The sequence below is a fragment of the Melanerpes formicivorus genome, unplaced genomic scaffold (genome assembly GCF_026170545.1).
Source record: "Melanerpes formicivorus ecotype bairdi unplaced genomic scaffold, bMelFor1.0.p_v2 SCAF_115, whole genome shotgun sequence".
In the NCBI taxonomy this organism is placed as follows: domain Eukaryota; kingdom Metazoa; phylum Chordata; class Aves; order Piciformes; family Picidae; genus Melanerpes; species Melanerpes formicivorus.
The window spans coordinates 950,030-977,413 of NW_027142467.1; the positions used below are offsets into that span (position 1 = coordinate 950,030).

At 57.9% G+C, this 27,384-nt stretch overlaps 2 protein-coding genes across 3 annotated transcripts in view; both read left to right on the forward strand.

The window, feature by feature from the left end:
- Window positions 1-20,341, forward strand: part of NDRG3 (NDRG family member 3) — a 69,914-nt gene extending 49,573 nt beyond the window's left edge. Inside the window, exons 4-17 of one of the 2 annotated variants that reach the window (XM_068167352.1) lie at window positions 2,391-2,496; window positions 4,685-4,805; window positions 5,266-5,328; window positions 5,647-5,707; window positions 9,170-9,256; window positions 9,777-9,833; window positions 11,160-11,263; window positions 11,593-11,658; window positions 12,841-12,892; window positions 15,106-15,153; window positions 15,764-15,799; window positions 15,891-15,942; window positions 18,351-18,389; window positions 18,824-20,341. In XM_068167352.1, the coding sequence (XP_068023453.1) occupies window positions 2,391-2,496; window positions 4,685-4,805; window positions 5,266-5,328; window positions 5,647-5,707; window positions 9,170-9,256; window positions 9,777-9,833; window positions 11,160-11,263; window positions 11,593-11,658; window positions 12,841-12,892; window positions 15,106-15,153; window positions 15,764-15,799; window positions 15,891-15,942; window positions 18,351-18,389; window positions 18,824-19,002 (1,071 nt within the window). In that variant the 3' untranslated portion in view covers window positions 19,003-20,341. The remainder of the gene's footprint in view (window positions 1-2,390; window positions 2,497-4,684; window positions 4,806-5,265; window positions 5,329-5,646; window positions 5,708-9,169; window positions 9,257-9,776; window positions 9,834-11,159; window positions 11,264-11,592; window positions 11,659-12,840; window positions 12,893-15,105; window positions 15,154-15,763; window positions 15,800-15,890; window positions 15,943-18,350; window positions 18,390-18,823) is intronic. The other variant, XM_068167353.1, reaches the window with a different exon arrangement.
- A 1,243-nt stretch (window positions 20,342-21,584) lies between these two features.
- On the forward strand, window positions 21,585-25,693 carry SLA2 (Src like adaptor 2). The gene is made up of 8 exons (XM_068167321.1): window positions 21,585-21,684; window positions 22,240-22,374; window positions 22,464-22,563; window positions 22,682-22,768; window positions 22,901-23,004; window positions 23,640-23,789; window positions 23,925-24,051; window positions 24,197-25,693. The coding sequence occupies exons 2-8, from the start codon at window positions 22,272-22,274 to the stop codon at window positions 24,345-24,347; spliced, it is 822 nt and encodes a 273-aa protein (XP_068023422.1). The 5' UTR covers window positions 21,585-21,684; window positions 22,240-22,271; the 3' UTR covers window positions 24,348-25,693.
- Window positions 25,694-27,384: the final 1,691 nt, after the last annotated feature.

A 27,384-nucleotide genomic window follows, 5' to 3' on the forward strand; every position in this document is an offset into this window, starting at 1 on the left:
CAACTGTCTGCTGCTCAGAAGAGAAAGGTGTCCTGAAGATCACACCTCCAGTTCAGGAAGTCCCTTTTCACCTACAGGTTGCTGGAGGTTGGGAAGATCAAGGGAAGCTGTTGGAAGCTGTGAGTGTTTGAGGTGGTATCACTGCCCACATGCTCTCTCTTCCCTTTCCACCTGCTTTTCAAGTCAGACTAGGAGGCCTGCTGGACCTTTGGTCTGCAAAGCTCCTGATCCTTCTCCACCAGTGCTCCTTTGTCCCTGCCCTGAGCCACTCTGTGATTCTGTGACACAAAGCAAATGTTTGGCAGGGCCAGAGGGTGCTGCCTGCAAAGCTGCTGTCCTCCCAGCACCCATGGAGTGCTCTGGTACCCACTGTGCTGGGTTACCTGCTTTGGGTTTGGAAGAGGCAGTAGTGATGTAATGAAGTGCCTCTCTTTGGCCAGCTGAAGGCAGTGGTTGTGTCGTTGCCATCCCTGTCCTGGGAGCGGAGCTCTGTGCTGAGCATCTGCCTCCTGCTGCCCTTGGGCTCTGTGCATGGGGAGCAGCTGCCTGGGAGAGCAGCACTGGCAGGGGGGGAGGCCAGGTGGCAGTGGTGTGACATCTGAAGATGGCTTTGCTCTTTGCAACCATAGCTCAAGATGAAAACCCTAAAGCTTTGGGGCAAAGGTTCAAAGAGGATAAAATGCACTGGAACACTGGACATGGAATTAGCTGCAGGGAAGCTGGGGGCCAAACTCAGTCTGCCCTCTGGAGGCACGCTTGAAAGAGAGGCAGCATGGGGTCGTGATGAGTGGCTGGAAAAGGGGATGCAGAGACCCTGCCTCAGATGTAGGGAAAGCCCCTTACTGTGGGAAAAGGCTTTAACCAAGCAGAGAAGGGAGCCTGCTTCTCAGGGCTGGGATTTCCACTGTGCCTGGGAACTCCAAAGAGAAAAGCAGCAAACACTAAAGCAGTCCCTGTCTGAGGCTCTGCCATTGTCTAGGGCAGAGTAAGAAGTCTGCAGACTGAAAGGATTTAAAGTGCAGCTTGCTGAGATTGGTGAGAGAGGGATTTCTATCTGCAGTGGATGTTCCCTGTATTGGAACCTGAGCTGGTGTCCAGTGGTGCCATGAAAAACCTCCTCTCCCTCTCCCCCTGTCCCAGCTTGCAGTCTGCAGAGTCCAAGGAAGTGGAAGAGCAGGGATTGAGTTTTAGTTTAAGAGAATTGTTCCTTCTCTGCTACAGAGCTGAGACAGAAGCTCAGCTCTGGAACTCTGGCATTCTGAAGCACTGTGAGGTGCTTGAGCAGCAGCTCTGGAGAGAGGTGGGGGTCTGGTTCTGGGACCTTGGCCACTCCTCTCCCCAGTGGAGGTGTGCAGTAAGCTCTGATGGAGTCCCAGCGGACTCTGTGCTGCTGATTGTTGTCACCATCAGCAGCTCTTGGGCTGCTTTCTGGCTGCTCTCACAGTCTGCACTTTGGGCTTCTCTTTGTTGACCTTTTGCTGCTGCATATGAACCCCTCTGTGGTCCTCTGGAAGTGAGATGGCCTCATGCCCAGGGCAGGATTCTTTCTTCTCCCACCCCCTATGCTCCCCTTGGGCTCTGAGCTAGAACCAGCATCTGCTGGACATCTCTGTGAGCTTCCTAAGTCTCTGACCTAGCAAAACCACAACAGAACAGGCAGCTGGATAGTTTCCTGACAGAGCAGTGAGTTAAAGCTGGTGATGGAAGAGACCAACAACTGCTAGAGCTACCAGAGCCTTGCTTTTGGTGCCCCTCACCCACCTGGTCAGCTCAGATGCGTAAGGAAGTGCAGCTGGGGGTTGCAGGCTCTGGCTGCTTTGGCACTGGCTGGGCTCTTCCACAAGTTTGCTGCTCCATGCTTCCAGAGTGCTCTGGTCCATGGTCCCCAGGGGCTGGGGCAGCTGCCAGCCTCAGAGGCATGGCTGTGTCCTCTTGCAGCAGCTTGCCCCTGGACAGGACATTCCCACGGGTGTAGGCTGGAGGCACACTGGAAAGAGACTTGTGGGCTGTGGGTTGGAGGGAGAGGAAGGCAGCTGGGCAGTGAGGGCTGGACAGGGGCAGGGGAGCTGCATTCATGGTGCCCTGAACCCCTAGAAACAGATGGACACATGACACCCAGCTTCAGCTGCAGAGCAGCAACATCACTGCAGGCCATTGAAATAAGATCTGGGTCACAGGAGGCCACAAGCCCAAACCCTTCCCACAGCTGTGCCTGCTGTGGGCTGGAGGGGCAGAGCCGACAGAGCCGTAGGCTGCACGGCTGCGATGAGCCACCGGTGTGGATGGTAACAGCAATGTTAAAGCACAGATGAGGCCTTGCTGCTGGCCCTCAGGGCTCCCTGTGGCACAGGCAGCACACATAGCAGTGCCTCCTTCCTCTCTCTCTGCAGGAGCATGACATCGAGACGGCTTTCGGAGTGGTGCATGTCACCGTGCGCGGCACGGCCAAGGGGAACAGACCTGTCGTCCTCACCTACCACGACATCGGCCTCAACCGTAAGCACTCCCAGCACCCTGCCAAAGTGCTTGCCTGGGGGAGTGTGCTTCTCAGCATGGGCACCAGTGGGCCTGCTCTGGGGCTGAGGCAGCTCCTTGCAGGTCTGCAGGAGAGCGACCTGCGGCATGTCCCTGTCTGCTCCAGCAGCCCTGGAAAGGTAGCAAGGTGGAAAGAGCTTCACCCATGAGAGTGCTCCAGCTGGTAGGGCAGGGTGGAGTGGAGTGGAATGGAATGGAGTGGAATGGAATGGAGTGGAATGGAATGGAATGGAATGGAATGGAATGGAATGGAATGGAATGGAATGGAATGGAATGGAATGGAATGGAATGGAATGGAATTAACCAGGTTGTAAGAGACCTTCATGATCATGGTGTCCAAACTATCATCCACTACTACCGAATAGAATAGAATAGAATAGGATAGACCAGGTTGGAAGAGACCTTCAAGATCATGGTGTCCAACCTATCATCCAACACCACCTAATCAACTAACCCATGGCACCAAGCACCCTGACAAGTCTCCTTCTGAACACCTCCAGTGAAGGTGACTCCACCACCTCCCCGGGCAGCCCATTCCAATGGGCAATCACTCTCTCTGTGTAGAACTTCCTCCTAACCTCCAGCCTGAACCTCCCCTGGCACAGCCTCAGACTGTGTCCTCTTGTTCTGGTGCTGGCTGCCTGGGAGAAGAGACCAACCTCTGCCTGTCTACAACCCCCCTTCAGGTAGTTGCAGAGAGCAAGAAGGTCTCCCCTGAGCCTCCTCTTCTCCAGGCTAAGCAACCCCAGCTCCCTCAGCCTCTCCTCACAGGGCTTGTGTTCCAAACCCCTCCCCAGCTCTGTTGCCCTTCTCTGGACACCTTCCAGCAGCTCAACCTCCTTCCTAAACTGAGGGGCCCAGAACAGGACACAGGACTCAAGGTGTGGCCTAACCAGTGCAGTGTACAGGGGCAGAATGAGCTCCCTGCTCCTGCTGGCCACACTGTTCTTGATGCAGGCCAGGATGCCATTGGCCCTCCTGGCCTCCTAGGCACACTGCAGGCTCCTGTTCAGCCTACCATCAACCAGCACCCCCAGGTCCCTCTCTGCCTGGCTGCTCTCAGCCACTCTGCCCCCAGCCTGCAGCACTGCCTGGGGTTGCTGTGGCCAAAGTGCAGCCCCTGGCACTTGGATGTGTTCAGTCTCCTGCCCTTGGCCTCTGCCCATCTGCCCAGCCTGGCAAGGTCCCTCTGCAGAGCTCTCTACCCTCTCACAGCTCAACTCCTGCCCCCAGCTTGCTGTCAGCTGCAAACTCACTGCTGATGGACTCCATCCCCTCCTCCACATCATCAGTGAAGATATGGAACAGGCTGGGGCCCAGCACTGCTCCCTGGGGCACAGCACTGGGGCCTGGCTGCCAGCTGGCTGTGGCACCATTCACCACCACTCTCTGGGCTCAGCCTCCAGCCACTTCCTAACCCAGCTCAGAGTTGCTGCTGGCCAAGCCAGGGGCTGACAGCTTGGCCAGGAGCTTGCTGTGGGGGATGGTGGCAAAGGCCTTGCTGCAGCCCAGGCAGACTCCATCCACAGCCTGCCCCACAGCCACCAGGCAGTGCCCTGGGCCTGGAAGGAGCTCAGGTTGGTCAGGCAGGCCCTGCCCTTCCTAACCCCATGCTGGCTGGGCCTGAGCCCTTGGCCATGCTGTGAGTGCTGTGTGATTGCACTCAGGATGTCCTATGCCACAACCTTGCCTGGCACTGAGCTCAGGCTGACAGGCCTGGCATTCCCTGGCTCCTCCTCCCCGCCCTGCTTGTGGATGGGCAGCACCTTGGCATTGTATGTGACAGAGCTGCCACAAGGCATCTGTGCCCTGGGGGTTGGGCATTGAACAAGTCCCTGTGAGGCTGTGGAAGCATTGCAGCATTTCTAGGTGGCTCTGTTGCTCTTCCCACATCTTGCCAGCCAAGATGCAGCCTGAGTCTCACAGCTGCTCCTCAGTGTGTACTGTGAGAGCCCAAGTGCTGCGGGGCCCTCTTGCCCTGGCATGCATGCTGGGTGGGGGCCATTTGTCTGCCTGTCTTGCAGCTGTGGTTGCAGGGGGAGTGGCACAGCTGCAGCACAGGGCAGGGGTGGGGCAGGTGTGTGCTGTGGAGGGTGGGTTGCAGTGAAACTGCAGGAAATGGCTCATGGCTTTGTTTTTATTGTTGTAGACAAATCCTGTTTCAATGCATTCTTTAACTTTGAAGATATGCAAGAGATCACTCAGCACTTTGCTGTGTGCCACGTGGATGCACCAGGCCAGCAGGAAGCAGCTCCCCCCTTTCCCTCTGGGTAAGAACTCTGCAGAGACCCTTCCCATTCCAGGAGTCCTCTGGGCTGAGCTAGCACCCAGTTTGGCCAAGTGGGACTGCCAGGCTGAGACAGCTTTCAGGGGCAGAGGAAGCTGGAAAGTGAGGAGGCTTCCCAAGGGACATTCAGGAGCTTTCCTGTCACTGAGGCATGGGTGAAGCCCTCTCAGCTTCTGAGCTGAGCATGAGCCCAGCACTCAGCAGGCTGGCTCTCGTCCCTCTCTCTCTCCATCTGTCCACAGAAGTAGTGGCTGCCCCAGAGCCCCCAGCCCTGTGGTAGTGCTGCTCTGAGGGATGAACTCTGGGCAGCTGGCTGCAATACAACAGCAGCACTACCAAACAGTCACTGCTGCATGGTTCAGCTGCTCCTTGGATACAACTGGAAGGTGACTGCTGTCAAGCTGTATTTGGAGGTGTTTTGATTTCACTCTCTTGGTTTTCAGGTACCAGTATCCCAGTATGGATGAACTGGCTGAGATGCTGCCTGCTGTTCTGACACACCTGAAGTAAGTCAGTGAGGGGAAGTGCAGTGAGGCAGCTGGCTGCAGCCATTCCAGCACCCACCTCTGACTCTGCTTGCAGCATCTGATTTTTTTCCCAAGAGGCTTGAGCATCTCCTAACCTGTGTAACCCTGTCTGGGTCTTATGCTGGGAATATTGTCTGCCACAGGAGACAATTTATGGCTGCTGCATCATTGCTGGCTCATTCTGACAAGGAGCCATAAGTGAACAGCAGGACACAGAGGGGAGAGAGGCTTTGCCTCTAGGGAGGCTTTGGCTGTGAGTTTGTTAGCCCTGCTGATTGTGCAGTGCCTCTCTTTCAGCCTGAAGAGCTTCATTGGCATTGGACTGGGAGCTGGTGCTTATGTCCTCAGCAGGTGTGCAGTAAGTATCTCTTCATCTCCCTGGCACTTACAGGAGCTGTGGTCTTCCACTGATCAGAGAGCATTTGTAGGGCATTGGCAAAACAGCAGCAGTAATTAGAGCTGGCTGGTAGGGAGCCATGGGAGAGGTACTTCACATCCAGGTGGTAAAGAGGAGCAGCTAGAGTTGGTCTGAAGCTATGCCAGTGATGGAAAGATTCTCAGGGGATGACTTGGAGGCAGTAGAGCCTGTCTTGGGGAGGAGGTGCAGAGGAGGACACAAAGATGATGGAGGGCTGGAGCAACTCTTATATGAAGGTAGGTTGAGAGAACTGAGGCTGTGAAGGCTGGAGAAGAGAAGGCTCCAGGGAGACCTTGGAGCTGCATTTCACTGTCTGAAGGGGACCTACAGGCAGGCTGGGGAGGGACTGTTCAGAAGGGGCTGTGGGGATAGGACCAGGAGCAATGGGTTGAAACTGGAGCAGGAGAGATTTAGGTTGGACATCAGGAGGAAGCTCTGCACAGGGAGGGGGGTGAGACACAGGCACAGGCTGCCCAGGTAGGTGGTTGAGGCATCCCTGGAGACATCCAAGATCAGACTTGATGAGGCCCTGTGCAGCCTGCTGTAGCTGGAGCTGTCCCTGCTGCCCGCAGGGGGTTGGACAAGATGCCCTTGGAGGTTCCCTTCCAGCCCAATGCCATACATGAGTCTGTCCTGGCTGCTAGGAATATCCAGCCTCCTGTCTCCACAAGTGTGGTGGGTGGAAGGTAAGGCCGAGAAGCCTCCTCCCTTCCCCCTTGTAAGGTAAAGGGAAAGAAACTTGAAGGGAAAGAAAAAAAAACCTCACAAGCTGAATTAGCAAAGCAGTGGAGCTATATTTACAAAGCAATGTAGGGAATGCAGGGGAATATTTACAAATTTACAATATCTACAATATATACAAAGATATACAACAGAGCAACACAGAAATGAGAGTAAGCCCCCTCGGCAGAGGGGTCCCCCACCTCCGCTCTCCCCTCTCTTCCCCCCCTTTCCCCAGAATGGGATAGAAAGAGAAAGAAAAGAGAGGAAAAAAAAATGTTAGAAGCAGTTTGTGTTAATTGGAAAGGAGTTAATATACAGGCCTGGTATCTTGTTTTCAAGGCCGAGGCCTTGGCAGAAAGCCCAGCACAGAAAGCTGCTGCACGGAGAAGAGGCGGAAGCAAGACTGAAGATAAGGTGCTGGAAAAACCCAGTATAGTCCCAGCTCAGAAGGTGCTTCCTCCCACTTTACCAATGAAATAGTTTAGACTATTCCTTCCGTTTACCAACTTCCGTCCACCATATTCCCTTTCTTAAGGGGGCAACGTCAACCGGCCACAACAAGACTCACTGCACTGCTGTCTGCTTTTTCCAGTGCTTGTGACCCCAGAGAGTTGATTTGATGATGTGCTGGGCAGCAGCACTGCTGAGGAATGTGCTCTGTCCCTGAAAGGAAGGAGATGTTGCCCTCCAGCCTTTGATAAGAAGGTGCTGGCTTTGTCCTGTACATTTCTGTCTTGCACAGTGTTTATGAGGGTGTGAAATCAGTGAAGGTGCTTTAGCAGACCAAGAATTTGCATTGTCAGAGAGTGTTAAAAAAAAGAGTACAGAAAGCTTCCATTCTCAGTCCTGAGGGCAGAGAGCTGCTGGTGGTTCAGGCTGTTAATGCTGCTCAAAGCCACTTCACCATAGTTTCATAGTTTCATTCAGGGTTGGAAGGGACCACAAGGATCAGCCAGTTCCAACCCCCCTGCCATGGGCAGGGACACCCCACACTAGATCAGCCTGCCCAGAGCCTCATCCAGCCTGGCCTTAAACACCCCCAGGGACGGGGCCTCGACCACCTCCCTGCACAACCCATTCCAGGGCTTCACCACTCTCATGGGGAAGAACCTCCTCCTCACATTCAGCCTGAATCTCCCCACCTCCAGCTTCATTCCATTCCCCCTAGTCCTATCGCTCCCTGAGATCCTGAGCAGTCCCTCCCCAGCCTTCCTGTAGCCCCCTTCAGATCCTGGAAGGCCACAATGAGGTCACCTGAGAGCCTTCTCTTCTCCAGACTGAACAGCCCCGACTCCCTCAGTCTGTCCTCACAGCAGAGCAGCTCCAGCCCTCTGCTCATCCTTGTGGCCCTTCTCTGGACACGTTCCAGCACCTCCACATCCCTCTTGTAATAGGGGCTCCAGAACTGGATGCAGTACTCCAGGTGGGGTCTCACCAGGGCTGAGTAGAGGGGGAGGATCACCTCCCTCGACCTGCTGGCCACACTTCTGATGCAGCCCAGGCTCTGATTGGCTTTGCGGGCTGCAAGTGCACACTGAGAGCTCCTGGTGAGCTTCTCCTCCCTCAGCACCCCCAAGGCTCTCTCCTCAGGGCTGCTTTCCAGCCAGTCCCTGCCCAGCCTGGATTTGTGCCTGGGATTGCCTCGACCCAGCTGCAGGACCCTGCCCTTGGTCTCATTGAACCTCCTGAGGTTGGCTTGTGCCCACCTCTCCAGCCTGTCAAGGTCCCTCTGGATGGATCCCTTCCCTCCAGCTGTCTGCTGCACCACACAGCTTGGTGTCATCAGCAAACTTGCTGAGGGTGCACTCAGTGCCACTGTCCATGGCACCCACAAAGATGTTGAACAAGACAGGTCACCTGCACCATGCAGCTGCCCTTGCTGCAGAAGGTTCCCTGCTTCCCATTTCCTGCAGTCAAGGCTGAGCCTGGGGCAGTGTGAGGCACTAGGGTTTGCTTTTCCTTGCCTTTTGCAGTCCTGCTAGAGAAGATCATGCCAATAGGCCTTTGTCCTCAGCTCAGTGCCAGAAAGCCCTTGCTGGGCTGCCTGGACTGCAGACAGTGTCCTGCTGAGGACATTGTTCTCTTCCTTTCTCTTGGTGCTCTCTGTGCAATGAGCAGAAGCTGCTGTCACATCCCAGCCTCAGAGTGAGCCTGGAGCTCACAGTTCTCTGCTTGGTGTAGGTTCCTGGCTTTGTGTTTACAAGCAGTTCTCAAAGTATTTTGTCCCCCCCCTGAGGTACACTGCAGGCTGCTGGGGATGACAAGGTGGGGCAGGGAAAGGGGTGGCTGCAGGCTAGGTGCAGCCCCTGTGGCTGGGTCTGTCCAGGCTTCTGCTCAGGCTGCAGGCACCTGTGAGGCTGCAGCACCAACTGCTCTGCTCTTTGCCAGTTCCCTGGGGAGCCTGCTTCTTCCTTGAGGAGCAGAAGGAGCTGCTCTTCAGGCACAGGAGTTTGCCCAAGTTTGCAGGATTAGAGCAGGGAGTTACTGTCCATGGGAGCCTGAGCAGGACCTGCAGCTTCAGCACAGCAGAGGTCAGCAGGAAACACCACTGTCAGTCTTGGGCCAGGCTCTGAAAAGGCCTCTGCTTGCCTGGCACAGAAGCAGCTCCCCACTTGGTCTGTGCCTGCCCAAGGTGTGGGTGAAGCACCCTCTGAGTGTCCCTGTGCTCTCTCCCCACAGCTCAGCCACCCCGACCTGGTGGAGGGACTGGTTCTCATTAACGTTGACCCATGTGCCAAGGGCTGGATTGACTGGGCAGCATCCAAGGTGAGAGCCTCCTGCCCCTGCACAACTCCACTCCTGAGCTGTGTGGAGAGCAGGAAGAAAAAGGACAGAGCACAGGAATTGCCTGATTTGTGGCAAACCCTATCCAGTCTTGTTTGCCCCTGCTGTGCTCAGTCTCCACCGGTGGAGCAGGGGTGGGTGTGATGGGATGTGAATGAGAGAGAAGTCCTGCTGAGCTGCTTGGAGATGAGTGGCTGTGGAGCACTCAGCTTCCCTGAGCTTTAGTACTGATGGTTGCAGGCTTCATCAGGCTGGGGGCTGAATGGATCTTCTGATTCCTCTGTTGTTCCAGCCACTTGCAGTTGTTGAGGGTTCCTGGTTTCTGGGAGGCTGTTGAGTGTGCACAGATGTCTTTGGAGCCTGGCATGCCCCTCATGAGCTCCAGCCTTTTGTCCCTTACATTGCTTGAGTAGTTCCTTTACTTTGAAGCTGCTTTGACATTTGTAATGAGTCTGCATTTTGCAGTTCCTCTCCCTGCTCCTCATTAATGATCACTCTCCAGTTTTCAGGCTGGACAACCAACATAGTGGACATCGTCCTGGCACATCACTTCGGCCACGTAAGTACCCAGCCCCTGCCTCTGCCTGGGGCTGGAACTTCTGCAGATGCCTGCTCTTAACTAGCTCAGGCTCATCAAAGGAGGGTTGGCACAAGCAGTGCCATCATCAGGGTCACATCAGGAATTGCACTCTGGGGAGCATGTGTGTCCTCAAGCTTGCCCTGACTGTCTCCAGACGTGCTGAGGCAGTAGCATCCCCCACGCTGCTGCTGCTTTGTGGTGCCCAGGCAGCAGCAACAGGTGGCAGCCAGTGTGTACATGGAAGCACTGGCTAGGGCACAGATCACCTTGGAGTTCACAGGGGAGTATTGCATGTGTCCAGATGTTGAACTGCTGCATTCTGCTCTTTGTCTTCTCCTTCAGTTTCAGCAGAGTCAAAGTAGCCCGTCCTGAAAACTCTGGGCACAGCAATGCCTGTGCTTTGGGACTGCCAACTTCCTGGGCTGTGCCTCAGCACACTGCATGTGACATGCAGCAGAGCAGGCCTTGACCTGGGCACACACATCAGCACTGGGAGGAGCCACAGAGCTTCCTCCTTACAGCACATGCTGATCTCTTCCTGCTTTCAGGCCCCTTCATTCTGTGCTGTGCTTCCTGGCATCCCCTTTTCCCTCTGGCTCCCACTGGAAGCAGTTTCTTCACACTTCCACTGGTGCCAGTCTTGGGGCTTTGCTTCTTTGACATTAAGCATAGGCAGGAGGTGTTCCTTGTAGCTGCATAAGCATTGCTGAGGCTTGGGAGCCTGTCTACAACTCCCTGAAGGGTGGTTGTAGCCAGGAGGCAATCAGGCAATCAACACCAGGACAAGAGGACACAGTCTCAAACTGCACCAGGGGAGGTTTAGGCTGGAGGTGAGGAGAAAGTTCTTCCCAGAGAGAGCTGTTAGCCACTGGGATGTGCTGCCCAGGGGGGTGGTGGAGTCCCCATCCCTGGAGGTGTTCAAGAGGGGACTGGACGTGGCACTTGGTGCCATGGGTTAGTAGTCATGAGGTTTTGGGTGAGAGGTTGGACTTGATGATCTCTGTGGTCTTTTCCAGCCTTATTGATTCCATGAGTCTGTGATCCTCCCACCTGCAGGAGCCTCTGTGCTCCTGCAGCAGCAGGTGGAGGTGCAGCCACGCTGCCACAGTGCAGGGTGCAGCAGCCGTGGCGCAGCAGCATTCCTGCGGCCCAGGCACCACTGCAGGCCTGAGTCACTGCCCTCTGCCATAGCCTGCAGGACAGTGGTGGGTGTGGAGGCAGTTGAGTGCTTCAGTGCTTTGTAGAGGCTGGTTTCTGTCCTTGTGAAGGTGGTGTTCCCTGCCTGTCCATTCTGCTTCTGTGCAGGAGGAGCTGCAGGCAAACCTAGATCTGATCCAGACATACAGGCTGCACATCGCACAGGACATCAACCAGGACAACCTGCAGCTCTTTCTCACCTCATACAACAGGTACAGTGTGTCTGCTGCAGTGCTCCCATAGCTCCCTGCCTTCTGCATTCTTCTGTTGGATCTTAGGAGCCTTTGTCCTAAGCCCAGGTCAGCCCTTATGCCTTGATGGCCCTCAGCAGATGTCTCTGTAGGCAGGCTGCCAGCTTGCCATGAGCTGTGGATGCTGTTTTCTGGCAGGACTGCTGGGGCTCCTGGTGTGGCATGGCACAAGAAGTGATAACCTGTTGCCTGGGTGCAGAAGGCAGCACTCCTGCTTGGCTTTTTGTGCTCCTGCAGTGAGCACTTTCCTCTGCAGATTTGCTGGAGACCTCTTCTGCTTTGTCTTTCAGCCGCAGAGACCTGGAAATCGAGAGGCCAGTCCTTGGCATCAACGAGAACACTGCAAAAACACTCAAGTGAGTTGCTCTGAGGAGCCTCTCAGTTACTGCCTGTGAAAAGCTCTGACTGCTTCTCAGCAAGAGCCCTACAAGCCCAGGGCTGCTCAAGACTGTCCCAGGCTGTGGTGCAGTGCTGTCAGCTAGGGTGAAGCAGAGGAGAGGGGGTCAGGGTGTCACTAAGAACACACTGAGATCCCTCAGCAGGCAGGGTCAGAGGAGTCAGTGTGTGCAGGCAGCAGTGACAGTCCCTGCTGAGCTGTTAGTGTGCCTGCAGAGGTGGGGAGGCAGTTTGTTTGGTGCCTTTCATTTTCCTGAGCAGGATCCCTGGGTAGAGGCTGGTGCTGCCCAGGAATTGTGTGGCCCCACAGCCAAACCCTCTAGGTCTTGACTGACCTCAAAGAGGTGAATTTTCCTGCCTGGTCTCCAGGCAAAGCCAATTGTGCTGCTCTCAGTCATGCAGGCAGCTGTAAGCCCCAGGGCACTGTTGAAGGACTCACAGGGATCTGCAGACCCTGTAGATAATTCTTGTGGAAGAATTGTTTGCTCTCTGTGCCAGTGGGTCCTCTGTCTCCTCGAGGTGGTACTGCACTGGCTCTGAGGTCAGTGCCTCCAGTCTTCATTTTTGTCATCTAATTAGCACACAGAAGTGGTGTCTCCAGCTGCCCCTTACCTTGCTCTGCAAGTGAGCAGTGTGAATTGCCAGGCACTTGGGCAGTGTGTGTGTTGCACACTGAGTGTTCTTCCACAGCCATAGCACCTGGGAAATGGCTCTGGAGCTCAGATTTGCCAGCAGAGGCTTTGATATTTTGACATCTTTCAGTATATTCCCCAACATCCTGTGTGTTTCTCTCTAAAATCCAAAGCAGAGTGCAGTGCTGAGCAGCAGGCAGGCTCAGTGCATCTGCCTGCACTGGCATTCCTGAGGTGCTGCTTGCTCAGAGCAAGCTCTCTCTGGCAGCCTGCTGTGGTGTTTCTCCCAGCCTTAAGCACACCCTTGATGTGTGTGCAGAGGGTGTGCTTGCAGGGCCACTCTGGGGAGTGGTGCAAGCCCCAGACCACGTTCTCAGGCAACAAAATGCCCTGACCTGGTGGCTGGCAGGGGTTCTGCTGAGCAGTGGCTGCTGTTTCACAGAGCTCAGCCTGCCTGCAACCCCCTGCCTGCAGCCCTGTGAGCAGTGTCTCTCTCTTGCATTTTGCCAGGTGCCCTGTCTTGCTAGTGGTTGGTGACAACTCCCCTGCAGTGGAAGCAGTGGTAGGTACTCAGGAGCCCTCCTCCTGTGACATTAGCCCCACAAACCACTTAGCAGCCCTGCCTCCCCCAGCAGTGCTTGGCCTGGCTCAGAGCTGGGCACAGAAGGTGACTCTGCCCCAGGTCCCTCAGCCAAGGCATGGGAGGCTCTGTAGCCCTGCAGGACAGCTCTGAGATGAAGGTGGCAGGATCCAAGTCCTTGTGCCCAAGCATCTTGTGTGATGCATAGAACCCCTGTCAGGAGCCTGCATCTTCCCCTGAGCTCTGCCAGGCTGCTCCCTGGAGTTTAGCTCCAGTTTGGAATTGCTCTTCTCTTGCTGTTGTACTGAGGCCACCTGAGGTTCCACACTACCCAGTTCCTGGGCTGGGGAGGCACTTAGTGTTCAGGTCTCAGAGAAGTAAGGGGGAGGGGGTTAGCAGAACTGCCACCTTGGACTTCTGCAGGGCAGACTTTGGCCTGTTCAGGAGACTGACTGGCAGAGCCCCTTGGGCCTCCTGAAGGACAGGGGAGCTGAGGCAGGCTGGGCAGGCTTCAAGAAGGAAGCCTTAAAGACAAGCCATCAGGGAAGGGGCTTGGCTGTCTGGAGCCGGGGAGCAAAAGGAGAGTTGGTGACCTTTGGCAGAGCTGACAGAGCCACTCAGGAGGGCTACAAAGATGCAGTGAGGCTGTGCAGGGAGAAAATCAGCAAGGCCCAACAGAGCTCAGCCTGGCTGCTGCTGTTAAAGACAATCCAATGTCTCTGTAAACACAGCAGCAGCAGGAGGAGGAGAAGGGAGAGTCTCCATCCTCTGCTGTGTGCAGGGAGAACCATGGTGAGAAAGGATGAGGAAGAGGCTGAGGTGCTCAGTGCCTTCCTTGCCTCACTCCCTAGCAGAACTCCTTGTTCCCTGGGCACCCAGCCCCCTGAGCTGGAGGACAGGGAGGGGGCCAGAATGAGACCCCCATAATCCATGAGGAAATGGTGAGGGAGCTGCTGCTGGAGGGCAGGGAGGCTCTGCAGAGGGACCTGGCCAGGCTGGATCCATCAGCTGAGGCCAAGGGCTGGGTCCTGCACTTGGGGCACAACCACCCCAGGAAGGCTCCAGGCTTGGGGCACAGGGGCTGGAAACTGCCCAGCAGAAAGGCCCCTGGGGGTGCTGGGTGCCAGCAGCTGGAGGTGAGCCAGGGGGTGCCCAGGTGGCCAAGAAGGCCTCTAGCAGCTTGGCCTGGAGCAGCCCTGGGGTGGGCAGCAGGAGCAGGGAGGTGATGCATTTAAAAGCCATCTAGGCAAGGTGCTCAAGGGTTTGGGGTAGGAGTGGTCCTGGTACAGTTAGCTAACAGTTAGCCTTGATGATCTTGAAGGTCTTTTCCAACCACAGTGATTCTGTGGTAGAGCTGTGGTAGAGCTCTGCAGCAGCTCTGCAGCACAGAGAAGGCAACACTTAGCAGCCTCTCCTTCCTGTTCTCTGCAGACACCTCTAACCCACTTCCCTCCCAGCACACTTACAAGTGGGGCTTGGAAGAGTGCAGTGTGTGGAGACAAGAGCATTTATCTAGGAAACCAGGGGAGAGTGTAGGAATTTCCCAAGCAGTAGCTGGAGCCTAGGAGCTGTGCCTGGGGAGCTGCTGCAGGGCTCCTGCTGGTTGCCTTGCCATCACTCTGAGCCATTCTGCAGGTCTGATTTTGCTGGGACACTGTCCCTGAGGGTTCTCACTGCTGCCCTGGCACAGCTGGGGGATGGGTTAAGGTGTTCTGGGTCTTGCCTTGCCTGTCTGGCTGCCCAGATTCCCAGCTGAGGATAATTTTCCTTGCTGGGGCTGTTTATTTCTGTAGGGCCCTCAGCTGTTCTGAGCAGGCTCACCCAGAGGAGGTGGCCTGGGCCTTGGCTGGCACAGGGATGGAGTGCTCTCCCTCCATGCTGCACTGCACACTCCATCCCTCCCAGTCTTTATGCCAGAGCCCAGAGTGCTGCAGGGTTTGATAGTGCAGCCCAAAATAAGGGGATGGTTTGCCCTGAGGTCAGAGCAGTGCCATTCAGTCAGGACAGGGTCCCCTGGGTGGGGGCAGCTGCCTTTCCTCCCTCAGCTCGCAGTCCTTGTTCTCTTCCTGCATGCTCTCAGCTTTCCTGCTCAGTCCTTGGCCCCAGAGAAGCTCACACTCTTTGGTGCAGCTGCCTTGCATTTTCCTTCTGTTTTCTGTGTGCTTCCTTGTCCCTCTCTCCTCCCTTTGTTTCAGGTGGAATGCAATTCACGTCTTGACCCAACCAAAACCACCCTGCTGAAGGTGAGTGCTGCTCCAGAGCTCCTCCAGCCTGCACACACAGCTGGGGCCAGCTCCACTCAAGCGTTTTGCCTTCTGCACAGTTAGCTCTAATAAGTCTGTGGACAGTCATCCATGGCTGTGTTCTCTCCTGCATGTAGGCAGACTTTGGAGAATAGAGCTTGTCAGAGGGTCCCTGAATCCCTGCTCTGTCATTTTCAGCCGGCAGGGAAGGCCTGCAGAGGGTCAGCAGAGGTGCCCTGCCTCCAGCCTGTGGTCTGCCACCAACAACATCACATTTTCTGCCTTCCTACCAGTCCTTCCCACCCTTACCTGTGGCTCTGCAGTGTAGGGAAGTGACAGGTTTGGGAAGAGTGGCAGAAGGAGCCAGGACAGTGGAGGTTGTTCCTAGGCTTCCTGGCCTGAGGTCCCTTGGTAAGGCAGCCCCCAGGGTGCTGGGCTGCAGCAAGAGGCTCCCAGAAGATGTCTCAGCAGGCTTTGCTTTGGCTGTAGAGAAAGGATGGTAGAAGCAGTGTGAACTGGTGCCCAGTGGGGTGGGCAATGCTAGCATGGCTCTGAGGTTGTCCTGGGGTGGGAAGGAGGAGTTCAAGCTGCCCTCTGTTTGCTGTTGCAGATGGCTGACTGCGGGGGCCTGCCACAGGTGGTTCAGGTGAGAGACTCCCCCCAGTGCTGCCCCTGCCCTGGGGCTGCACAGAGCCCTGGTTCTGCTCCCACTAAAGCTCTGCTTTTTCTTCCCACAGCCTGGCAAGCTGACTGAAGCCTTCAAGTACTTTGTGCAGGGAATGGGCTACAGTAAGTGGCAAAGCCAGCTGTCTGGTCTGGGGAGGTGTTGTGAGGGGAGCAGCCTTCCTGGTCCATCCAAGCCTATGGGCACCTGTGTCCCCAGCTGTCAGCTGGTGTGGCTGCAGAGTGCTGCAAAAGCAGCCAGTGAGCCCCAAGCCCTAGCAAAGCAGTGCTGGTGGTCCCTGATGTGTCTTTAATGCCCAGTGCTTGCTGCTGTTGGTAACACCTCCTGAGTCCATCTTTGTGCCAGTCCAGAACAGCATGCTGCCAGGAGCAGGCCTTCTCCAGAGAGAGAGGAGTTAGCAGCACAGCATCATGGCTGTGATGGCTACATCACAACAGGCCACCAAGGGCAGTGGTCACCATCCCTGCAGATGTGGTGTACATGTGGGGCTGAGGGACATGGTTAGTGGTGACCCAGCAGTGCTGGGACCCGGATCTTAAGGGCTGGCAGATGATCTTCCAAGCAAACTGGTGCTATGAGAGCTCTTGCCCTTCTCCTCAGACATACCTCACCAGGGGTAAGCAACATCCCAAGGTGAAACTCTCTAATGGTAGAAGAGAGCTGGGTGGCTTCTGAGATGCCTGGGGAGCCCAGAGGGAGCTGTGCTTCCATCCAGTACATGCCCTGCCCTAGGGCTTCCTGCTTGTGCTCAGAGAGACAGCATTGTCTTTGTGTGTCAGACTGGCATCTGTTCAGCTCCCTGCCTTCAGTGTTCCAGGGACTGGAGGACTTCAGTAGGTTCACATAGCTGGTTAGCCACTAAGCATGGCCACCGTGGCAGCTGTGAGGCTCCCAATGGTCTCCCCATGGCCAGGAGTTCTATACCAATTCACGGTGTCAGGGCTCAAAAGAAGCTGCCCTTTCCTTAATGCCATGTGTATGTGACATGAGCAGAGTAGGAGAATCCATGCTCTCCAAGGCTGGCCAGAAGGGCCTGGTCCTGCAGAGCAGAGTGCCCTGTCAGGGGGCTGCTTCGGCCTCACAGGTCTGTGTCCTGTGTTCTGCCTCACTCAAATCAGCCAGCAGAGCAAGGGCTGCAGCAGCACCTCAGGGCTCCTGCACATAGGATGCACAGCGCTGAGGAAGGGCAGAGGCAATTTTCTGCCTCCAGAATTAGTAGCTAGTACCAGAATGGTTTTCCCAGCTTCAGTGGGCAAGGCTGTGTTGGCACTGCTGAGCTTGCCCAGCAAGGCCTCCTGTCAGGGACAGCAAGAGGAGGCAGTCAGCACTGACAGGTCTAGAGGTGTGGCCAGCTCCTCACAGCTGCTGCTGTGCCTCCTGCACACTGCCTGGAGCTGGGGCACCTCCTGGGTCTGGTCCCATTCAACATCTTCATCAATGCCATTGATGAGAGGACAGAGTCTGCTCAGCAGTTTGCTGATGACACCAAACTGGGAGGCTTGGCTGAGACACCTGAAGGCTGTGAGGCCATTCAGAGGCTTGGGCAGACTGAGAGCTGGGCAGAGAGGAACCTCATGAGGGTCAGCAAGGATGAGAGCAGAGTCCTGCAGCTGGGCAGGAAGAAGAAACTGCAGCAGGACAGGATGGGAGGGGATCTGCTGGGGAGAAGGACCTGGGAGTGCTGGGGGGCAGCAAGTTGTGCCTGGGACAGCAATGAGCCCTAGGGGCCAAGAAGGCCAAGGGGGTCCTGGGCTGCAGTCAGAGTGAGGCCAGCAGAGCCAGGGAGCTTCTCCTCCCCCTCTGCTCTGCCCTGCTGAGAGCTCACCTGGAACATTGCATCCAGCTCTGGGCTCCTCAGTTCAGGAGGGACAGGGATCTGCTGGAGAGAGTCCAAGGGAGGGCTGCAAGGCTCCCAGAGCCCTGGAGCAGGCTGCCCAGAGAGGTTGTGGAGTATCCTTCTCTGGAGCCTTCCCAGCCCTGTCTGGATGTGTTCTTTGTGCCCTGTGCTGGATTCTCTGCTCCTGCTGTGGCAGGGAGGTTGGACTTGATGATCTTTGGGGGTCCCTTCCAACCCCTAACATCCTGTGACCTGCCTGTGCTGCCTGCAGGCAGGAGGTGCTGTCCTGCAGGAGGCTTACAACAGAGGTCTGAGGCTATGAGCTCCTGGAGAGGCAGGAAGTCCTCTTTGTGTCTGCAGTTGGAGTGTGCCCCAGTTTCCTTGCCGTGGGAAAATGGCCTCTGTTGGATGGTTGTGTGTGCAGGGGGGAGGCAGGGTCACCAGGTACATTCCAACTTCCAGCTACAGGCATTGAAGCCCCTGGCCCTGAGGGGATTCTGAGTCACTTGGCACCTCCTGAGGTGCTCCCCAGCAGCCGTTGTGAGTGTGGGGAGCTTGCGGTGCGGCGTGGCAGGGCAGTGGCTGGGAGTGCCAGGAGCAGTCAGTGCTGGTCCCACACCACAACTAACCAGCTCTTCATGTATTCATCCTCTCCCTGTCTCGTGCTGCTTCCAGTCCCTTACGTGCAGCTCAGCCACCTGAGCACTGAGCCAGGTACCTCCCACCGTGCGGCTCTGCGGGTGCACTGCTCTGTCTCGGCATGTCCTGCTGTGCTGCCTGCTGCTGGGCCCTCACCTCCCATCTGTACCGTGTTGGGTGTTGCATGCCTTCAGCCCCGTGGGTTTCTGGGGTGGTGAGGCTGCCTTTCCAAAGGTCACCTTGCACAGCAGCTGCCTGGGTGCGCACAGACACGGCCGCGGCCCGGCCGGGGCTCGGAGGCACCGCTGCGTTTGCTCTCCCTGCACCTTTGGAAGTCAGGCCTCGGGCATCTCGCTTCAGCCTGCAAAGGCCTCACCTCAGGAGTGAAGAGCGAGTTCTCTTCCTGAGGGGAGAGCTCTCCTGTGCTTACCCTGAGGCATAGCTGAGCGAGCGTGGTCCTGGCCGCGGGAGCCTGCTCCTGCTGCAGCGCCGTCTGCTCTCTCCCGCAGTGCCCGCGGCCACCATGACGCGGCTGATGCGCTCCCGCACCCACTCCTCCTCCAGCGTGGGCTCCGGCGAGAGCGGCCGCAGCCGCTCCCACGCCAGCAACCACGGGGACGGAAGCGCTGGGACCCCGGACGGAATCGACCTCCAGGATGCATCTCAGACCATGGAAGTGTCCTGTTAGGCAGGAGCCCCTCCTCTGGATCCAGCCAGCTCCGCTCACCCTCGCCGCCCCCACTCCGCATCTACCATTTCATCCCACGTGGCATTAACTGTTCTGACTCGTGCATGCCCATCTGAGCTGCCACCTCCTCGGTAGTCTGTACTTGGCATTACTTTGGTCCTCTCTGTGTGCCCTTGGCAAAAGAGCCTCTTCAAACCTCGTTAACATTCCGTGTTCTTGGTGAGTCAGGTTCCTGTACCCCTCCTGTCCGCGCTGTGTCGACCCAGATGACAGCCCTGTCTCTCCCATCACTTAAATATTATTTCTGTGGCTTTGTGAGGTTTAGAATTGCTTCCTAGTTGTGCTTCTGCTAAAGGACCCTTGTGGTGCAGTTGGTGTGGCATCTGTGGGACAGGGGAAAGCAAGACCATGGTGGTGTGAAACTGCAGGTGCTGGAGCAGGCACCGCTCCTTGGCAGAGCTGTGCCTGGAGCACAGAACACACCAGAAGGTCTCTGTGTTCCCAGGACTCTTGGTGTGCCAGCCAGCCATGGAGACAGCAGCTGATCAGAAACACTGTCTTGGTCTCATCTGTGTGTGTGTTAGGAAGGAGCAGAGGGATTTCTTACCTGAGCCTCCAAAAGGCAAAGCATTCAACAAGGACACTTATGCTAACTGCAGTGCACTAGCAATCAACTACAAGGGATTCAACTCCTGCAGCAGCCCTGGCTCTGCAGCAGCCCTGGCTCCACACCACCTCTGCTCAGCCTCTGCTGCCCTCCAGAAGGGCCAGATGCAGTTAACTCACTGTTCTGCCATGGCACAGCTGAATCTTTAACATCAAGCAGGTTGTGAAATGAGCAGCAGTGCCAGGTGGAGATACAGCAATCTCCCATGCTGCCAGCTCTGCTTCCCGCTGCTGCCAGCCCCAGGCAGGGTGTGTCTGCACAGGGTGCTCCTGGAGGCTCAGAAGTACCAGGGGGCACAGAGGGTGGCGGCAGGCACACGGTGAGCCAGGCCAGCAGTCAGCAGCTCTGCAGGCAGCGGTTACTGGCCGTGGCAGTCACAGCTCTGCTGGCTTGTTGCATCTGGAGCAGTCATGGAGGGCAGGGGGAAGTGCCTGCTGCCTGCCAGGGTCTAGCTGCTACTGGGAGGAAAGGGAGTGGTCAGGCTACTGCAGGGCTCCATGGATGAGCAAAACATCCTCTCTTAACTGCTGAGCAGTCCTGACTCACTGGGAGACAGCTCCTCTGAGGGTTGTGCTTATGTTCTGCTCCATTTCAGGTAGGGAATGGGACTGGGAGGCTCTGCCTGAGGGGGACTTTGTACCAGATATTAAATAAAGCTGTAACTGAGTTTCATTGTTGGCCTGGCTGCTGCTGTTTGTCTTGGCACGTCCCAGCACCCTGCTGCTTTTCTTGGTTCTTGGTGTTTCCTCCTTCCCCTGGCTCCTCATGGGGAGGTGGCCCTGTGGTCCAGGAAGGCACTGGAGAGACTGTGTCTGTAAAGACACAGAAGGAATCTCACAGCTTTGCTGGAGTGGAGACCAGACACCAGGTTTGCTGCAGAACAGAAGCACTGCCTCCCAGACCAGGCAGGGAAGGCAGCCCCTTCCCTGGTGAGCAGTGCTCTGCACCAGTGCCTGCTGCAGCCTCACACAGAGGCACCCTGTGCCTGGGGGCTTGTGGTGGCAGGAAGCCACAGAGGAGGCTGTTAGAAGGCAGCTGAGGCCTGTCCCCATCAGCTGCAGGTGAAACAGCATGCAGCAGCCAGGCCTTGAGGGTCTGCTTTCGACTCCGCTGCTTTCAGAGCTGGCTGGGGGTGAGCAGGGTCACAGAGCAACCCAGAGGCTGCACTGCTGGAGCCTTGTGCTTACACTTGCTGAAGGCCTTTGTGGAGGGCATGGCACAAAGTGAGACAGGGTGTTCTTGTGCCCAGCGAGGTGAGAGTTGAGGCCAAGTGAGCAGCCATGGAATGAACAAACGTGCAAGGCTGGGGCTGGGAGAGACAGACTGGAGAGCAGGCCCCCAGGTGAGGGCCAGCGGTGCTGGATGCCAATACCCAGAGCAGAGCTGCTGTGCACCCAGCACAGTGCTGTGAGGCCAGCTGCCTGCCCTCCCCCTGTCCCCTGACACAGCAGTGGCCCCAGAGCAAGGCTGGCACGGTGCTGACTGGCAGTGCCAGGAGAGCAGGGCACAGCCAGGGCTGCTCGTGGGCACGGGCAGCGGGAGAGCTCAGAGCTGCAGGCTGCCTGAGGCCGGCCCCAGGACACTGGGAGGTAACCAGCTTGGACTGGGACAAGAGCTCTGTTGCCATGAAGGCAGCTCTGCCACTCGTCTCTCTCTCACCCAGCCAAAGCCCAGTCCATGGCCACAGTGCCCTCAGCGACTGTCTTGTGCCCCCAGCTGATGCCCCCCGCGGGGCAGAGCTGAGCAAGCCGCTGGCTGAGTGAGAAAGAGAAACCCCAGCGCGATGTGCACGGCCCAGGAAGCAGCAGCAGCCCTCAGCCCTGCCTCCTATCACCCCTCACCGGCAGCAGCCTGCTCTGGCGCCCAGCCCGAGTCAGCCACGCAGGGCTGGCACTGCGGAGCTGCACAGGACGAGAGGGACCACCCCCGCCCAGAGGGGGCCGCGGGGCAGATGCCAGCTCCCGGCTGCCTGGCCCTGGTGGCTCCCACACTACAGCAACAGCAGGAGGAGGCAGGTCAGTGAGGTGTGTGCCCTGCTGGGGTGGCTGCTGAGCCCAGGGCAGGACTGGGTCACACAGCTTCAGCTCTCTGGGGCCGAGGAACTAAAATAGGCAAAGGGCTGTCCCCATAGCTCCTGTGCTGCCCGTGGGGAGCAGCAGCATGGGGCACTGGGACAGGGTGCCCCCCAGAGCAGGGCTGGCAGCACTTGGAGGGTGAGCACAGGCACTGTGGGGATGTGGGTGCCCTCTCCTGGGGAGGGCCCCCAGCTGGGGCCACAAGTACCCAGGCTCATGGCAGGGGTGGGTGGAGTGGTTTCCTTGCAGGGCTCCATGGGGAGCTGCCCACCAGGCTCAGAGCAGAGCCTCCTCTGGCTCTGACTTTCTTGGGTCCCAGTGTGCTGGCATAACCCTGTAGCAATGCCCTGTCCTGGGGCACAGGGGGGTGACTGCAGCCCACGAGCCGGCAGTCTGACCTGGCTGTGCACTGGGCTGATGGCTCCACAGGGTAACAACCCCAGTGCCCAGGACAGAGGACTGGAGCCAGGCCTTATCTTCCTCTTACACCGCCAGGCAGCAGCAGGTGAGGCCAGGCCCAGGGGCCCATGCTGCCCTGGGGGATGGGGAGCCTGCCCAGCCGGGAAAAGACACTGAGCATGCCAGAGGTGGCTGCCAGCACCATGCAGGCCCCACTGCCCACACAGGCAGGTAAGTACCTGGCAGCTGCCAGCTTGCTCACATCAGTCTTGCCCCAGTTGGAGATGGGTGAGGGCAGCAATGTCTCACCTTTCCCACAGTCCCCAGAGACTTCCTGGCCCTGGCCCTCTGTGACTTCCCCTGCGGTGTGGGGGCAGCTGCTGTCCTGAGGATGGGGGAGCAGCTCCGTGTCCTCTCCGAGTAAGTGTCCCCAGCACTCCTGACCAGCCCACAGCTGTGGTGGCACCCAACCTGGGCATCCCCTCCCCACACCCAGGAGCCTCAGCCTCTCAGGATGGCTCATCCCACTTCCCCCTAGGGACGGGGAGTGGTGGCATGTGGCATCTGAGGTGTCTGGCAAGGAGTGCCACGTCCCCAGCAGCTGCGTGGCCAAGGTCAGACACAGGTAACCGCGGGGAAGGGTCTGTGCCCCCTCACACAGGGGGCCTGGCCTGCCTCAGGCAGTGCACTGCTGCACCCCGAGCTGTCCCCTCTGCCCTGCCTGGGGCATCCCTGCCAGCAGCTGCTGCCCGTGCAGGTGGCTGTATGAAGGCATCAGCCGGCAGAAGGCAGAGGAGCTGCTGCTCCGGCCGGGCAACCGCAGCGGCGCCTTCCTCATCCGGGAGAGCCAGAGCAGGCAAGGTGAGAGCCCCTGGGCCCTGTCTGCCGTACCCTCTGCCTGCCAGCCCCACTGGGGTGCTGAAGGCACGAGTAGGACCCCAGCAGGGCTGATCCTCCAAGCTTCACACGTGGTGCCCTGTCTGGCAGGTTCCTGGTACTGCTGCTCCCCACTTTGTGCTGAGCCTCTGTCTGCCAATCCCCCCCCACCCTACCCCAAACCCACCAGCAGCCTTCCTGCAGCTTTTGGTTAAGCAGAGAAGAGGCTCAGCCTCTGAAATACAAACAGAACTGCTGAGGAGCTGGTGCTGGGCTCCCCAGTGGGCACAGTGCTGCATGGGAGGGGGCCGCAGGGCTTGGTGTGCACAGCTCCTGGCAGTGGAAATTGGAGCACAGAGCCACAGCACCTGGTGCTGAGGGTGCCTGGGACATGGTGGGCAGCTACTCAAGATGACTCCACGTGCTGGCGCTCTCCCAGCCCCTGGACTGTAGCTGCTCATGGTGCTGGCACAGGGGTGCCAGCCGTGCAGCCCCAGCAGGAAAAGGCGCTGCTGACCATCACCCCCGGGGCGATGAAATTGTGAGGGTGGAGAGCCCGGGGCAGCAGCGCCGTGCAGGGTGGGTGCCCACAGCAGCCCGAGGTGCCCCTGCCCTGGCAGGCTGCTACTCGCTGTCGGTGCGGCACGGCGGCGGCGCCGGCTGGGACTCGGTGACTCATTACCGCATCCAGCGGCTGGACAACGGCTGGGTGTACATCGCGCCGCGCCTCACCTTCCCCAGCCTGCAGCGCCTGGTCCAGCACTACGCCGGTAAGGCTCCCCCGGCACCCCTGCCCGTGTCCCGCAGGGATGGAGGGAGGGGGAAAAGGTGGCAGCCAGCCCCCGCCTGCCCCAGGGCCCCCGGGGGTGGGAGCCCGCCCGTGACGCTGGCGGCTCCCTGCCCAGAGCTCGGGGAAGGGCTGTGCTGCTCGCTCGGGGAGCCCTGCGCCATGGACGGGCCGAGGCTGGCCCCGCTCCCGGCCAGGCCCGCGGTCGTGAAGAAGCCTTCACTCAAGTGGGATCAGATCGACAGGTAGGGACGGCTGGGGAGAGGGCGAGGGCTGCCCCTGCTGCCCTGCCAGGCAGCCCGGGGCGCCTGAGGGCTGCCTCCTGAGCGCTGCCTCCTGAGCGCTGCCTCCTGAGCGCTGCCTCCCGCCCGCCTGCCTGCTCTCGCACAGCTCCCTCCTGCTCTCGGCGCCCACGGCCCCGCTGGACGAGGACTCCCCCATCAGCCCGGGCCTGCGGGAATCCATCAGCTCCTACTTGCTCCTGGCTGAGACTGACGGCGGCGAGCAGGACCCTGCAGGGAAGGGGGCAAAGAAAAGCTGAGGGCAGCGCCCCCTTTGGCCACAGCCCCGCAGGGAATGCGCAGCCCTGCTGCAGCCACCGTCGGAGCAGCTTGGCCTGGAGAGCATCGGACAGCTGTGACCGAGGGGGAAACAGGCAGAGACTGATGCTGGAGGAAGCCCAAGCCAGGTGCTTTGTTATTTGAGCACCCCAAGCATCACCCAGCACCCATGGGAGGAGAGAGCAGAGACTGTACCTGGAAGGAGCCCTGCCTGCCCCAGGGGCTGCAAGGGGTCCCCACCACCTTCTGTGCTCCCACAGCAGCATGGGCATGGAATGCAAATGCCCTGGAAGCCAAAGCCTGGCCCAGGCAGGGGGCAGCCTGACCCTTTCACACCCATCCAGTTCATACACAAACTTCTGGGATGGGGCTGCTCCGGGACAGGGCCAGTGACAGCAGCTCTCACCCACCTTCAGTCACCCTTCTGCTTGTTAGGACCAGCAGAGCACAGCCAGGAGGAATCCAGCCTCTCACTACGCCCAAAGCAGCTGATTTTAAACCTGAGAGCTGGATTGTGCTGGCTCCATGAAACATCATCCTGCTTCAGCAGGCAGCACAAATCACTTCCTACCCTTCACTGAGGAGCATCTCCTTCATGCTGCAGCCTGACCTGCAGCTGCCACCCACCACAGCCTGGGGGTTTCGCTCCTGTTGTGGCCATCACACCCAGCCCTGCCAGCAGCTCTGCTCCTTGCCCAACTCAGGGCAGATTAATGAGCACCAGAGGGTGAAGAAAGGTTGAACCTCACAACTGCCCTTCCACAAACAGTGGGAGAAGAACTGGGTCCAAGCCAGGGCTAGGGGAACCAAAATGGGAGAATGCAGCCACTTGGGTCCAACCCCCAGACAAGCAGGGGCCTGAAGAGGAGCAGGAAAACTTGACAGCAACAGCCAGAGCCCCTTATCAGCAAAGCAGGGCTGGGGCAAGCACCTGAAGCTTCCTCTGTGGTGAGAACTGGTGCAGAAGCAATTTCACTGCTTGGTGACATCCTCTCCTTCCTCTGCACCCAGAGGCTGCTGCAGCAGGACAGCCTCCCCTGCTCTGCAGGTTTCCTGCCTCTCTCACACTCTAATCTCCTATTCATTTTCCTGTCTGGTGAGCTTGCTCTTGACACCCACCACTGCTTTCTCATTTCCTTACACACCTGCTCAGCCCCTGGCCTCAGTATCTTCTCAGCACAGGACACAGGTCAGGGTTTATCATCCCTCAACCTTGACCTTGCCCCCAGGCAGCTGAGCCAGCTGCTGCCACCCACAGGGGCCCTGAGGCAGCCCAGAGTGTTTGGCTCCCTTAGGGTTTGCCATTAAACTGCACTGTCTGACCAAATGCTTCTGGGCCTCCTTCCTCCACCTCCAAGCTGGCTCCTGCTTGGTGGTGGTTCTGCTTTGGACTGGAGGCAGCCACAGTCGAGAATCTCCTCTGCTGCTTGTATCCTAGTGACTGCTGGGCTGGGCCCCACCTGGCTGGAGAGCCTGTTTGACTGCTCCAGCACCACCAGCCTCCAAGCCTCCCTCCCAGCCCCATGGCAGCTCTTCTCAGCTCCAAAAGCTCCTTCTGGCCACACTTCACTCGTGCTGGGAAACATCTTCACAGCCCCTCCCCTGAACAGGGTAGCAGAGGCTGCTGCTAGGGAATCCCAGGGTATTCAGCCCCGGGTGCTGCCATCCCTGCTCCCTGCCTCCCAGTTAAGCACTGCAGCCCCAGTGAATCTCTTGGGCACAGAGCCAGTTGCCAAAGCAGAGTTCTAACAGCTAGAAGAGACAAGGCCCCAACACCTCCCAGCAGCAGCTCTTGCTGCTGAGACATCAAAGGCCCTGAAGGGACAGGAGGAGCCCCACTTGGTGCCAGGGCAGCAGAGGACCTGCCAGCTGCCTCAGCCCAGAGTGGGTGGCAGTGCCTGCCCTCACCAGAGGCACTCAGGGTGCCCAGGATGCTCACAGGGACAGGAGCTTCTCAAATGCTCTCTGCTGTGCCAGGGCACACTGAGCTTGCAGAACAGTGCCCACTTCAGCCAGGTCTGGCTCTGGGCAACCTGATTTAGTGGGAAGTGTCCCTGCCCATGCCAGAGGGATTGGAATTCGATCCTTGAGGTTCCTTCCAACCCTGACAATTCCGTGAGCAGCCACACTGTGGGCAGCACTGACCTGGTCAGCCAGCTTGGTCAGCAGCTTCCTCTGAACCACCAAGCATTTGGCCACATTCAGAGGGGCAACCTTGCCCTGTGAGCCCACCCCAGCATCTCAAACCACACTGAGCACCAAGTTCCCAGCTGCAGTGTGGCAAGCAACAAACCCACACTGCAGCTGGCACTCGTGGCCATGGGGACTCAGCACTTCATGACAGGTCCTTCCATCTAACTGAGACCCACCATGGCCTGAAAGCTCAGGAGGTGCACACACCTCCTCTCCTCACCCTGATCCCAACACCTCCAGCATCCCTGAACCGTGGGGAACCCCCAGAGCTGCAGCATTGCCTGTGGCATCCTGCAGCCCTCACTGACCACACAGCTGGGGGGCACAAGAGCAAACACCCTGCAGGCAGAACCTGGCCAGCTCTGCTGCTGTTCTGCTGCCTGCAGGCACACTCCAAGAGGAAACCAAGGTGGCATTTGCTGCTCTTAGCTGCCTGTCTGCCCTCAACAGGGACTTTCTTGGTCAGCTGTGGCAGGTGATTTTGAGGGCTGAGGTCCCTCCCAAGGGTCTGTGCTAACCAGAGAGGAGCTGCATGTAGCCTTTTATTCCTTTCACACGAGAGCTGCTGTGCAGCACAGGCTGTTCAGCCTGGAGAAGGCTCCAGGGAGACCTTAGAGCAGTGTCCCAGTACCCACAGGGGCTCCCCAGAGCTGGGGAGGGACTTTTGACAAGGGCTGGGAGTGCCAGGATAAGAGACAATGGCTTTGAGCTGGGAGAGGGGAGATTGAGACTGGAGAGGAGGAAGAAAATCACTGGAGTGAGGGTGGGGAGACTCTGGCACAGGCTGCCCAGGGAGGCTGTGGCTGCCTCCTGCCTGGAGGTGTT

Bases quoted from the DNA above. Each gene is read 5' to 3' on its own strand.
- SLA2 (XM_068167321.1), top strand. From the start codon at position 22,272: ATGCTGCCCTGGGGGATGGGGAGCCTGCCCAGCCGGGAAAAGACACTG. The intron at 22,564-22,681 runs GTAAGTGTCCCC...ACTTCCCCCTAG, and splicing joins CAGCTCCGTGTCCTCTCCGA to GGACGGGGAGTGGTGGCATG. The intron at 22,769-22,900 runs GTAACCGCGGGG...CTGCCCGTGCAG, and splicing joins GTGGCCAAGGTCAGACACAG to GTGGCTGTATGAAGGCATCA.